General features: G+C 38.6%; 1 protein-coding gene across 13 annotated transcripts in view; it reads left to right on the plus strand.

Annotated features, from left to right (window-relative positions):
* Positions 1–13,774, plus strand: part of LOC136423532 (rho guanine nucleotide exchange factor 7-like) — a 39,931-nt gene that overhangs the window by 11,531 nt on the left and 14,626 nt on the right. For 10 of the 13 annotated variants that reach the window (XM_066411739.1, XM_066411736.1, XM_066411737.1 and 7 more), the window contains 8 exons: positions 2,895–2,954; positions 4,565–4,708; positions 6,683–6,769; positions 11,201–11,279; positions 12,192–12,382; positions 12,893–12,940; positions 13,056–13,091; positions 13,557–13,727. In XM_066411739.1, the coding sequence (XP_066267836.1) occupies positions 2,895–2,954; positions 4,565–4,708; positions 6,683–6,769; positions 11,201–11,279; positions 12,192–12,382; positions 12,893–12,940; positions 13,056–13,091; positions 13,557–13,727 (816 nt within the window). The remainder of the gene's footprint in view (positions 1–2,894; positions 2,955–4,564; positions 4,709–6,682; positions 6,770–11,200; positions 11,280–12,191; positions 12,383–12,892; positions 12,941–13,055; positions 13,092–13,556; positions 13,728–13,774) is intronic. The other 3 variants (XM_066411729.1, XM_066411730.1, XM_066411734.1) reach the window with 3 other exon arrangements.

The raw sequence follows: 13,774 nt of genomic DNA on the forward strand, positions 1-13,774 counted from the left end.
GTACTGTCAAGTAAGAACATCAAAGATAAAGATTGATGTTTTCACCCTAACAGAATAGAAATTATCAAGGTCTGTACAAACTTAATCTAGTAACTGAACCTACATGTAAGTATCATTTGCAATGGTTTGTTTTGTCTCAAGGCCAAAAAACATATTAGAGTGGTACCATAAAGGACCAAGGACAGGTAATCTGAAAATGATGTCCTTCGCAGTTGTAAGAATACGACGTTGTACCGGTATGATTGTGAAAAAAGATCACACCCTTGTGTAGTTAGCCCTCTCTCTGCTGCCTAACACCACAGTCAATAGGAATGTAGTGCCAGGAGGTTCCCTTAGCTTGCTGAGGGTTAAACATTGAGCAGATGTTACCTGGGTAATTATGTGCCCTACAGGTGTGATGTTTACTCTTGGTCAGTCTGATGTTTAATCTCTAGCAACCTGTAGAGCTGTTTACATTGGGGCATGTCAAAAGTTATTTTCAGCTTCAAAACAAAATTTATTTATTTCGTAGGTCAAATGTCCATGTATATCATGACGATTTTATCTGCCTGTAGCTTTTTGAATAGATTTCTAAACTGTGTAAAAGTCAAATGATCTTTAGTAGCATTTAGCAGACAGTCAAGACAACAATCTGAATACAGCTAGTTCACATAACATTGATGTAAAAATACTCGCAATTAGTGTTTCAAATTTCCCATACATGTATGTATGTATGACACCTACCACCATATGATAGTCCTTTAACTGCACTGTTTTCCCCACAAAGTCTTTGTTAGAATTTTGTCCTTATTATTGACAAGAAGGGATCTAAGGAACTCTGATACCCACATTGTCTCAGGAGTTGGTTCATGGAAAACAATTAGAATAAGCAACAAACAATCACTATTGAACAAACAAGTGTTGTTGACCGAGAGAACCTGCACTTTTGAAACGACCCCTTCCTGAGAGGATGCTGGTCAATGAAAGTTCAAAAGGTCCAGAACATGTGGTTTGAAGTGAACTGACCGGGAAGGGTAGCGGTGCTCTGGGCAGGCGGCGCGAATGTTGTGTTGTCGCTGTCAGAAGTGGCCGCATCGTAGAAGGAACATGTCAGATATTTGGGATGTGTCCATCAGCATTGAAGTAAGGAAGAAGGATTCTTTCTTTCGCTGTCTTTTTTTGAATCTTATGATGCAAGCAACTGGTTTTCAAAATTTGTGATTACACATCTTTTTCAAAGATGTTTAGTTTGTAGCCCTTCAAAGATTTCGTGTATTTTGAGCAACTTTTTACAGATGTACCCATATTTTGAATAGTAAGTTCTAGTTGCTCATGTTGTTGCTTAGAGCAAAGAATGCTTTCAATATTTGCTCAACTGGTTTGGTTTAAAGTTGTGTTTCGAAAGGTTATGTAGTTGGTTTTAAAAAATTCCAGATTGAATTATGAATGCTACAATGCCAGAGATTTTACAATCATTATGATGCTTTACGGATTGCACCAAACAAAAGAGTATGAAAAAGCTGATATGCTTTATAAAAGCTTTATATCATACACAATACACAGGTATGTGTCATTTGAACATCGCGTTCACAACAATGTCTGACCTGGACATTGGAATGTCTTGAGGTCTTCCACGAAGAATTTGACAAGTAACGGTAGTCATTGTTTAATGTTTACCAGAACCTCTTGCAAACAGATACTATAAAAGAATTTGTAGCCCGTCTTTTTTTAAATGATAACTCATTTTTGTTTATCTCAAGGCTTTTAAGAAGGGTTAACAAGAACTTTTTGAACCCTTTTGAGTTGTTTGAATAGTCTTATCTGATTGTGTACAATCATGGCCAACGCACCCAAGGTTGGTTCTTGAAAAATCTAGGTCAGGGGACATAGTACAAACACCTGTCAACGTCTCTCTTTAGGCCTAGGAAAAGAATTCTGTGTTTCTGGTTATCCCACTGACACCTAGCCTTTTTTTTGCTCAACTGCTGGTAAGGGCCATAAAATCTTTGATCTGACATCTGAGTTATAAAAACAGTACTGTATTGAACCATGTTCCAACATCGGAGTTCTTGTCAGCGCATTTGAGCGTAGGAGGCCTATGCTGTGAAATCTGGAAAAAAGAATTGAAAGAGAATCGCCACCTACCGACCCTACGTTTTTCAGAACGTTTCTGTAATCAGAAACACAACTTTAATTTTCCTAGGCATTAGCAGTGTGCTAGCCAATTTCGTGGGATAAACTTCTGTACTCAGGGACCAGGGTTCGAATCCCAGAAGCTGGATAACTTCTAACTTTACATTTCTGATGTCCTGGTGATGTTGGGGGACATTAACTTTACCCACATCATGAATAGACAAAGGTTCAAACAAGCAATCATCAGTAAGGCTTCCTTTTCATTAGACGACAATCGCTGAAGGGCTGTGGAGCAACCAAAGTTTGACTCTTGTGACCGTTAATTTTTTATAATTGTTGGAATATTATGATGCTCAATACAAAATTGTGATTTAAAAGACAACAAAAACCCACAAAATGTAGAGAAATTGGTTCTTTGTCTATGAAATTTGTTTAGCAATCTGTCAAATATTTGGTCGCTGATTGGTCACTCAGTGCTTGCATCCTCTAGAGGAAAGGTGGCGTAAAAAGCTATAAATGTAAAATAAAGGCATAGAAATGCAACGATTTGACTACTACTAGTAATTATCATCCACTGTCCTATTGATTGAACTGCTAATTTTGATTGACAGTCAGGATCAGTCTGTTCAGTCCTACTTATGGTAATACACTTGTTGTATTTGGCTTCCAATACATATGTAAATTTGTTGACACTTTGGAGGGAAGGCAACAATCTATCTGTAATGTTTCCTGTGGAGAAGTCCTATTGTTAAAAGTAATTATTGTGTTTCTCTGTTTTACAGGAGGGCCATCCTGACAGATATGATGTACAACAGGCCATACCGGTCTACAAGAATATTGCGGTAAGTTTACAGAAATGTTGTTGTTGTTGTTTACCTTGTTGTGTCTAGTGGCACACAGGTTGGCAGGTTCTCTTGCTGTTTCTGTTGTAGGGTATATTTTTACAGGAGGGGTTAAGGTCTAATGGTAAACATGGTTGAGGTAAATAATTGGGACCTCCATTTTACGTTTTAAACAGGGACATTTCTAAGTGTACAGTATTGCCCATACCAAACCTGTAAGATTTTTTTATAGATTTCTTACTACTAGAAAACAAGAAATTCTTATGAAACAAGCCTTGGGATTGAGATGCTCAAACCTAAGATGTTGAAAAATATAGAAATTTTTTTTAATGAGTGCATGGACAAAAGTGTTAGAAAAGACAGCATCCAATAAAAAGGACAAAGAACAGCCAATGCTCTTACAAGCATATACCAGATTTGTCCAGCAACTTATTGGGTTTGCCTCTGTTAAAAGATCGCATAATAAAAATTATGAGAACTTTAGTACCTGTATCTATATTTAGTAAACATAGTTTTGAAAAAGTATGGCAATGCTTGCTCATAATTATCATCTAAAACTTTTTAATCACTGTGCTGAATAGTCCTGTGACATCTGCTTTGACACTTAAAAGGCCCCTGTCACAATGCAGTCTTGTATTGAAACTAGAAAGCCCTAAAAAAACTATGACCATTCTTTTGTAGAGTCCAATTCCACTATGATTCACTCCAATGGTATGATACAACTAAAGTAAACTGTACACAATAGATTCTACCCCCACCAAATTCAATGTGACAAGCCATACAAATGAAGAGTTTTAATAACCTGAGAAATATCCAGATGTTGCAATGCTAAATCAACCTCAAAGCTTTAAGTGTTAACAATCTACAGGTATGTAATAATGGTATGAATAACATCACAATATATATACACACAGGTGTAAAGAACAAATGTGCCCCTCCCTTTTCTCCCACCATATGTTACAAAAACACATGTCAGTTCTAGAGGAGGGGACTTTGACCCAAAAGTCACAGTTGGCAAAGCAAAAGGAGCATCTTTAGCATTGCAAAAGTCGCTCGGTTTTAAGTACAGTACAAGGAAAATGTCTTCAGACAATGTTGAGGAGAATGGGAATGGAGAAGATGAAATCAAGGTAATAATAGTATTGTGTGTGTCAACTTTATAAAGCTCACATTGCGTATAGATAGTACAACATATGTGTATGTGCTTACAGGAGTATCCGTAAAATGGAAACAGTGAAATAGTAACTTGTTTTTGCGAAAAGTTGATTTCGAATCCTTTACCATACAGTAATCTAATCTAAGTCCAATATGACTTTGTTTAGAAAGGGTGATAATTTGTTCTTTCCTTTTCAAAGAATTCATGTCTGAACAACTGGATCTGATTTTGGAATCAAAATGTATTAAAATCAAGATGAATATGTATTAAAATCAAAATGTATCAAAACCAAAATGTATTAAAACCAAAATCATATCCAGTTGCTTGAGTATCAGTTACTGCTTTTTGGCATATCTTATTTCCTGGATGTCTAACCTTCATTGATAAAGGAAAAGAAAATTTTAAATTGTTTAACAGTACACCTTTGTAATACTGCTGTGATTGTGTTTTCCAGAACGAGTGTTTGGAGACGAGAAAGCAGAAAGAGATTGAGTTTGAGATCATGAACAGTGAAATCAAGGGGTGGGAGGGCGAGGAGATCTCCCAACTGGGCGAGGTCATCCTCATGTCCATGGTAACCGTGCACACTGGGGATGAGGTAAGGCTTGTTTATATTCTGTTGTCTTTTTACCAGGGCTGTCCCCAGCTGTAATTTTTTGCCATCCCACTTAATTTATTGGATCCCATGTTGTTGATTTTCAATGAATAATTCCTTTCATTTTTGGCTGACGAAAATACAGTTTTTTTGGACGGACACGGTAAAAAAAATTTCCGTCCCAATAAGCAAATTTCCGTCTAGGGATGGATGGAGGGATGGGTACTGTAGACAGGCCTGCTTTTGATCTGGTGACATGTAACTCCCATAGGGTGTGACTGTCTGAGTATTGCTTTTCATGAAGACCCTTGGGATATACAATAATAGAAGTGATATGTATATATACACACGAAATGAGTGTTGGAAAAAAATGTCATCCTTCATGATTATTGGCTTTACCTTTGACAGGACTTGTCTTTTGGGGATCAGGCCTAGGGCTGTCTCTAGGACCCATCCCTCTGTCCAAGGATGGAAATTTGCTTGTTGTGACGGATAGAAATGTCACCCTCTCAGTAAAATAGATCTGAACTTGACGACATGAAATTGATGAAAAAGTATTTTTGTAAGCTTAAAATGACAGCTTTGACAGGTAAAAATTAGTAACAAATTGGGCTCCAAAGCAATGAAAGGGACAGAAAAAATTTTAAAGCTGGAGACAGCGTAGCCTGTATTTACACAAGCTCTAGGCCGGAGGTTATATGGAGGCCCGGACAGCCTGACGTCCGCTCGGCTTACGGCTACATTACATCAAGCTCTAGGGTATGGCGGTTATAGGACCGGCTGGCCGTAGGAGCGCGATTCGTCAGGCTAGAGACAGCGCTGTTGGAGATAAAAAAAATGTTGTCCCTCTCCCATTGCAGAGAACATTTGGCACCACTGCATGCACTTATTTTGTTGTGTCATGCTTGTATGGCTTTGTTTACAACTTACAAGACAAAGAACAAAAGGACAACAACAACAAAAGGATTGACCACACCCACAACTTCCCTTTTCATTCCATGCTTTCAAATGTAAAAGTTCTGTTTGTTAGTTAATTAATTAGATTGTCCTAAGTCTTATTTGAAAAGGGAGTTGACAGTGATTGACAGGTAGATGGCTGATATGATAGCAAAGTCACTGAACCAGAAATTACTGTTTCTGCCCTGAGGAGGGGAAAACAACACTTTATTATGACTTTGGAGAGTCATTGTTCTTTGCCCATGCTTAGTCATAGTTGATATTCGTGGAAAGTTTGGAAACTATTGTTGAACGCTTGGTCATAATTCTTCGCAGAGATGTGTTACTGTTTTAAACGGTAAGTCACATTCAAGAATACAATGATTACACTAAATTTTCAGTCTAAACAGTAAGGTGTTTTGAATCACATGCCCCCCTCCCTCCGGGCTATCTTTTTGTTTTGCAAAGAAACTAAAGCATGTTTTGTTCAGGGTTTTCAGTCAAAAATCGTTGCCATTGTGTGAAACCGGAACAGTTGGTTCATTTTGAACATGACAAATCATGTCTTTGTCAAGAGAGATCCATGCTACCCCTGTAACAAAGACTGTAACATTTCTAGATCTTGAGTTATGAAAGAATGTTCGTGTCTTGAAAAGCTGATAAAGCCTCATGTTTGAGAGGGTCAGTACATACATCCTACATGTTCCGTTGCTTTCAGAAGAAGCCAGATCGTTCTACAATTCAGGAAAGAAAATTAACATTTTTAGGTTTTATTATGTTTTTAAGAATCAGAATGCCTGTTTTCAACAGATAAAATTTGTGCCCATATTTATGAAGAAACTTTAACATGTAGAAGAGCTTGTATGTACTGTAAAATGCATTTAAGTGCGCAGTGATTTACTTTCACGGTAGGGAGCAAATTGAGTTTTTGTTTTAGTCAGGAACATAATGATTTTTTGTTAGTCAGGAAGGGTTTGGTGGGTATGTACATGTACATGTATTACCAGGAAATTTTACAATTCATTGTATTGTTGTTTTCAGGACAGAAAGGAGCGTTACTTCCTTCTGTTCCCGGGAGTCTTGCTGATGTTATCTATCAGCCCTCGCATGAGTGGATTCATATATGAGGTAGGAACAATGCTGTTACACTGGTATATGTATTTTATAGAACTTATTGTACTGTGTACCTAAACTTGTGTTCAAGTCCGGATTTAGATCCGGAGGTTCAGCTTCAGGTCCGGACTTATAAGTCCAGACCTGAAGCCATGGCATATGTGTGCTAAAATTTTTTTTTTTCCTGTTAAATGTAAAATTACATATTGGCATGTATTTTACATGCAATCTGAAAACTATACATGCGAAATTTATACATAAAAGTCGATCAGTAGTAAACACGAAAGTTCCGTTATAAACACAAAAACAGCAATGTTTTGATATTTTCACGATCTAAGGAAGGTTTAAGATGGTTTTAAACAAAAAGTTTTTTCAAGTCCGGACTTGTTTCCAGACGTTTGGGTTTTTTGGACTTGAACCTAAATGTTATACGTCCAGTCCGGATCAGGTCCGGGGTTTAGGTACGCAGCATTATATAGAACACAACCTGGTATATGCCATATCACCCAAGGTACCAGCTCGCCTGCGTGTCGGCCATTGGGCGATCTGACCCGTGGGAGGGCTGTGACAGAGGGTGATGCGGAATACACTTTGTTGTATAACATACCGTATTTCTTCTAATAAAGGACGCACCCCCGATTTGCCCTTCACCGCGACCCCAATCACGCCAGGTGAGATAGTTGACAGAAAAACCTTAATAAAGTGCGCACCCCCGATCTGCCGCCGGCCGCTCGGAGCGCGTCTCCAAGATGTGGCCACGCCCTGGTATTCGGCACGCTATGAAGTCCTGGTGTTTTCTTTATCGTTAATTTTTCAATGAATTTTCGGGAAAACATTACCATTATTTGGGGTCAACATAGCTTTACCCTCTACTCCGCTCAAATTTTGAGTAAAAAGTTTTGAAGTTTATCGTCACGCTGGGAACCTCGCGCCAGGATATCTGACAAACTTCCTTGATATTGAAGGACCAGACGACGATCCGCTTGATTTCTACCGGGATAGTCAAAGACAAACGTGTAAAACGCATTTTGAGATAAAATAAAAGTTCGTCTCTCGGCATTTATCCCGTAAAATACAGCGTTGCATTGACAAATTATTTCATTTCGCCGATCGCCCGCCGCCATATTGTTCAAATCCTGCTGCCCCAAGATGCATTTCGCGTCTTACGTAATCCTCATCACATGATCGCATTACGCGTCTCTGATTGGTTACTGCTGCAGCTAAAGGCGGGAATTTTGCCGACGCAGTGCATCATGGGGCAGCGAAACCGCGATTTAAATTTTTTCTTTGTCTGAAATGTTACACTTGAAAACGCAATAAAAACGCGGTTTTATCGACTACATAGCAACATTATAGCACAGAAAATGCAAAACCAAAAGATGTTTTCGGGAAAGCATACATTTATTTGCGGATTTATGGTGGCTTTTGCGTAATTTTAGCGATCAATGAACCCAGAAGTGTGCCGAAAGGGGCGTGGGTTTTCGCGTTTTATCCGTCAAAACAAAAACAAAACTGTCGCTAAAGTGAACTCTCGAACATTTCAGATCCCATCGATTACATTTTTGATCAAAATATTCACAGATACGCCGTATTTGCAGCCATGTGGGTGGTTAGGAAATTACTGACGCCGCAAGCGGCGTGGGGTACGAAATTATGGCCGGCCCGACACACTGAAATAGTCGCGCGGGTTGAAAACACCCAGCGTTATTAGGTGTCTCATAATTTAATATTTATCACTAAATCGATTATTTTTATATCTAACATACTTTTTCAAAAATATACGTATGATGTAGCATCGTTATCTTGTAAACATAAGAACATGAATAAGAACAGAACATGGATAGATTATCGTTGCTGGTCGGCGACGCGACGGGGCCAGCCTGCTGGGGTAACGCTGACTTCCTGACTTATTTCGCGCCTTTTCTCGAGAGAAAACCTAAATAAAGTGCGCACCCCGACTTTGGCTTTGACCTGAAGCCTCATCTTGAAGGTTGAAATTTCAAAAAAGTGCGTCCTTTATTAGAAGAAATACGGTAAGAGGTTTTACTGAGCAACCTCTGTTACACCCACAAACTCTAGTCTGAACTTAAACTTGACATCTTAATGGATAGTTGCATGTACATGTAACTTGGTACATGTAAAAGGAGACAGTAGGTCAACAAAAAACTTTTAAGGCCATTCTGGGCTTCGCACACTAAAGACAGAAAGTAGAAGTGTATTTGACAGGTATAAATGTGTATGACCCTAATTGATGAGTTTTAAGTGTCAACTTGTACACTTTTGGTTGGTGGTAATCAAGTTTTGATAGGTTTTACAGGCTTTTAACTGATTATAAATACACTGATTGGTATCTGGTAGACATAATCAGATTAAGTTCAAATTAAAGCCTTTGTGCGAAGCTTTCAATGGTTGACTTGCCTGTCCATGGCATTGAACATGATGTTATTCAAATCCACAACTCTGAACAGACCCATACAGAGTCATACTATTGTCTTGCTTGCTTAAAGTGCACTTAGACTTGACTGCAAACCAGTTATGTGTAACATTGTCAAGAAAAATAACACACATAGTAAACATACGTTGGATTGGAACATTTCCAGGCATATGGCCTAGGGCACTTGATGTGTTTGTATATTATTGACAGAACCGGTATGTGTGTTCATCGTTTTTATTACATATAACGTCATACTCATACCTCTTTGTCAGTGTATTTAGTTCAAAGAGATAGAAATAAATGGAAATTCTTTCAATATTTTTATATGCAAATATAGGATAATTTCTTTAATTGAAAGAACAATTAAAAAAAAAATTGTACCCACTGTTAATGAAACATCCATGAATGATATTACTGTAACTCAACTTATCTTCATGGTAGCAAAATTCATGGTGTAAGGAAAATGGACATTTTCACTGAAGTTTTAACTTCATGGTGGCAGCAAGTGGTTTACAGAACTGATGTGTGAAGGAATCATACCTTTATGTATAGATAATAACAGCAGTTTTTTTGATGGTGATGATAAGTTCACGGTACAGAGATGACTGTGAAAACAGTGAACATTAAGTTACAGTAAAAGAAACAAGAGTTACAGTAGAATGATGATGTATAGGTAGATGATGCCTACACTTCCTTGTTTGAGAAGGAAGTGTATGAGACTATTCCAATGTGTCAGTCATAAAGGCAAAGTATACAACAGCCATATTTGGTAGTGCTATGATTGTCCAATGGGCACCTCAGTGTCTGATTCAATCATTGTACTACTGGATACTGTAAGAGAAGGGTGCTGTTTTGTCATGAAAGGGAAGAAAAGATCAGTATGTATACTTTTGAATTTTACCTTTTTAAGTGTACTGTAAAAGTGTTTATTGTAACCATCTTATGTTTAACATTGTAGCTTCATTCATGTTTAATGAAGCATGTTATTGGGTATATCCGTGACATACTTTTTAGCATTTGCATAACACTGACAACCTTTAAGAGAGCTCTGAAAACATATGTTATTGTAACAGCCCCCCTCCCCTTATATGGTTTGTCCAATAAAAATACACCTTCTTTCATCGCCGTAACAACATTAGAATTCCAAAGCCAATAAAGCGTTTGAAAACTTAGTTGTACGTCGGTGTTCCATTGTTCTCAAGGTCACCAGAGGTCGTTGAACACGTCAAACCCGGCGTGTTGATAAGCCATGTCATTTGAAACCCTCCCAGCCAGAATCGCTTGTTTTGTGTGGGACTGTTTGGTTGTTTGTTTGCATTGTACGGGGATATTCGGACTTGTAGTACGGCAAAGGAAGCTGCTGTTGTTAGCGCCTTGTTTACCGCAGACAGGTACAAGCAGGATGTAACGTGTAACGGTCGCGTTTGTTGTAGTACTACCACTTCCTCACGCTTTCGGGTAAACCACGGTACTTTGTCATAGGTTGATCAATGATTGGTCACTTCCTAAATCGCAGTCTTGACTACAGTGTTAAGAAAATCGTACAGTGAACATGTTAGTACGATGGTTATATCTCTGACAGGTGCCCTATGGCTGGATTTCCTAATCCTGTCGTGTTCTATTAATTATTTACCACCACCCCTATTTGTGTCTGGACCTGGCATGTTGGCACAAACCCAAGGTATTTGAAACCAGACACTGCTAACCGAAGGTGAACATGAACATACGGGCAGTTCTGACTTCGTATGTCCTGCCATTGTTCCTTGCCTTATGTTTGCTACAGTGTGTAGTAGCTACAAGTTAATATTGCTGAGAAAGTATTTTTGTTGCCATGTTTGTAAACATATAGTATAGATGTGAAAAGACACTTATTGGCATGCCCCAAATTTTGTTTGTTTTTGCGTGCCAGAAATCATAGTTAGACACACCAGAAGGTCTTTTTAATCTGGAGAGATTTTGGAAAGGTATTTTGGTCTGAGTCTTGACTAATTTTTTTCTCCTATCTTTTATAGGGAAAGCTTGCCTTGTCTGGCTTGAACATTATCAGATTAGAAGACGTAGACAACATAAAGAATGCTTTTGAGATTTCAGGTGAGTTTTGTGTTCTGTAAATCCTTTTACAATCACTTGTGTAATGCTGAGAGAATGTGATACTACATGTATATAGAGTACAATGTGGGGGCTATGGGATTGTGGGTTTCAGTTAATGCATTGTTACAGCTCACAAATGTGCAAAAATATTTATGGCACACATAGCTCATGATCAAGCTGGAATTTTGTGTACATAATGTTGGTCAAAGTTCATGTACAATGTACGTATGATTGGAAATTATTAACCCACATGTTCATGCAAGTTTAAATATTCCCTTTGGTTTAAAGCTGTTTATGCAAATGGGAAATTATCCAGGGCTGATACTTGTACTGTTTTACTTCTGTTTCCAATTTTTCGTAGTTGCTAGCAATCTTGTGTACAAACTTTGTGTACTATTCAAGACTGTTTCTTTGAATCTTAGCATGAAAGTTCATCTGTGTTGGTACATGAAACTATTGAACTTTACAACACTGACATTGAAGATTGGGACTTACCCAAATTCTGCTTCCGGGATGTGACGTAAGAGACATGTGACTACAGCAATGGGTCATGTAAGTGCCAGATAACCTGTGTCGCCCCCCCTCTTTGCATTTGCAACCCGTTGCTAAAGTCATGTGTTTCCGACATCATGTCCCGGAAGCAGCAGTAGACAGAGTCCTAATCTTCACAGTGTTGGTATAATTGTAAAGTTCAATACTGTGAAACCATTTGATACAGCAGTTGTTAAATTCTAGCAGTTGGGGGAAAGGGAGTAGTTCACTGCATTTATTTATTTATCTCAAATGTTAGCAATCAAATGTTTGCGATGATGACATTTTAGCAGATGACTAGTGACCGTTAAAGTAGCTGTTAACAAATCAAGAATTATAGTTACTGTAGTTAGTCATACTTTTTTTTTACTTTCTTTGCAGGGAGTTTGATAGAGAGAATAGTGGTGACGACAAACTCGACGCGCGAGCAGGCAGAATGGGCGACTCTTCTGCAGCAACAGACAAAGATTTCCCCCGTCACGCCCGTGACAAGTAAACCGCCCCCCGTACCCGCCAGCAGCAGAACACCCACATCTACACTACAGAGACATCAAGTCCCACCTGCAATCAAGGTTGGTGAAACTCTGGTGTGATGCCACCCTAAGCTTCCAAACTTCTGTGAGATACCGCATTCTCTATCAATGTGGTGAAACACAAATTTTGACATATCAAATATTGTTACCAAAACAATGATTCAGTTTCCTATGAATATTTTTGTCCCACCTGCAATCAAGGTTGGTAAGAGTGTGAAACTCTGGTGTGATGCCATCCTAAGCTTCCAAACTTCTGTGAGATACCACATTCTTCATTAATGTTGTGAAACACAAATTATGACCTATCAAATGTTGTTACTAAAACTTTGGTTTATTTTCCTATGGATATTTTTGTACATATGGTTATGAGGACAACAACAATCATGTGATACATGACATGTAATATGATACTTCATCATGATTTTCTAACTTAATGTTTCTCTGTCTTTTTGACTGTCCATTTCCATTCCATTTCTCTTCTACTTTCCCGTCTTTGCTGTTTTCCTCAAAATTTGGTTACAGACCTGTGTGTTGTTTAACACTTTACAGGACACTGTTCTGTATATTTCTGAGACGTCAATGCCACCTTCAGGGAAGGTATGGGTCTCAAGACGTACTTCTCCCATCACTAATACATCTCACGACATTTCATCTTCTTTGTCTATCATGAACTGTGTTTCTTGACACCGGCTTTCTTTTAAATTTGTGTCAGACCTCACAACATCCTACTGCTGTCTCTTCATACATTGTGAGTGATTTTCATTTTTGTGTATGTAATACATGACATTGTGTTTTATGTGTTGTGGTACCTGCAAAACTGCTTTTATTGCTTCCTATTATAAATGCAAAGCCATGTTCATTCGAATATATGGATGACATCCTCTGGGAACCCCAAAACTGACGCGAGCGTGAAAAAAAAAGTTTGTCCCAAAAAAGTTTCCTTCATAATGAAATCTAAGTGGTCAGGAAGGTCAAACAAATGACTAAACACATCAATTTGACATTCTACGACATACATGTAAGTATCTGTTTTCTGATTTTGTGCAATTTACAGCTTATATTTGCTCATTTTGTAATGTACGATTAACAGTCTGGTCTAAACTTTTTTTGGAAATGGACAAAAATTGATGTCATACATGTAATCAAATCAACATGGCCTAATGGACAAAATATGATAGATTTTGACGCAATGGCTACTTGTTTTCCCTCACAGGTCCCGCCTGCCAAACAGCCCGACGTGAGCCGGTTGAAGCCCACCTCCCCACCCCCTGCCAGCGTGAAGATGCAGAAACTGGAGCCGCCCCCCAGACACGGCCCCTGGACGCTCAGCTGCCTGAGACCCGCACCCCCTCTCAGACCCTCGGCTGCACTACTTATGAAGGAGGTAGGGGGAGCTTTTCACTGCAGGTCCATAAGTAGAGATGGACAGAA

This window comes from Branchiostoma lanceolatum, chromosome 17 (assembly GCF_035083965.1).
Source record: "Branchiostoma lanceolatum isolate klBraLanc5 chromosome 17, klBraLanc5.hap2, whole genome shotgun sequence".
Taxonomy (NCBI): Eukaryota; Metazoa; Chordata; class Leptocardii; order Amphioxiformes; family Branchiostomatidae; genus Branchiostoma; species Branchiostoma lanceolatum.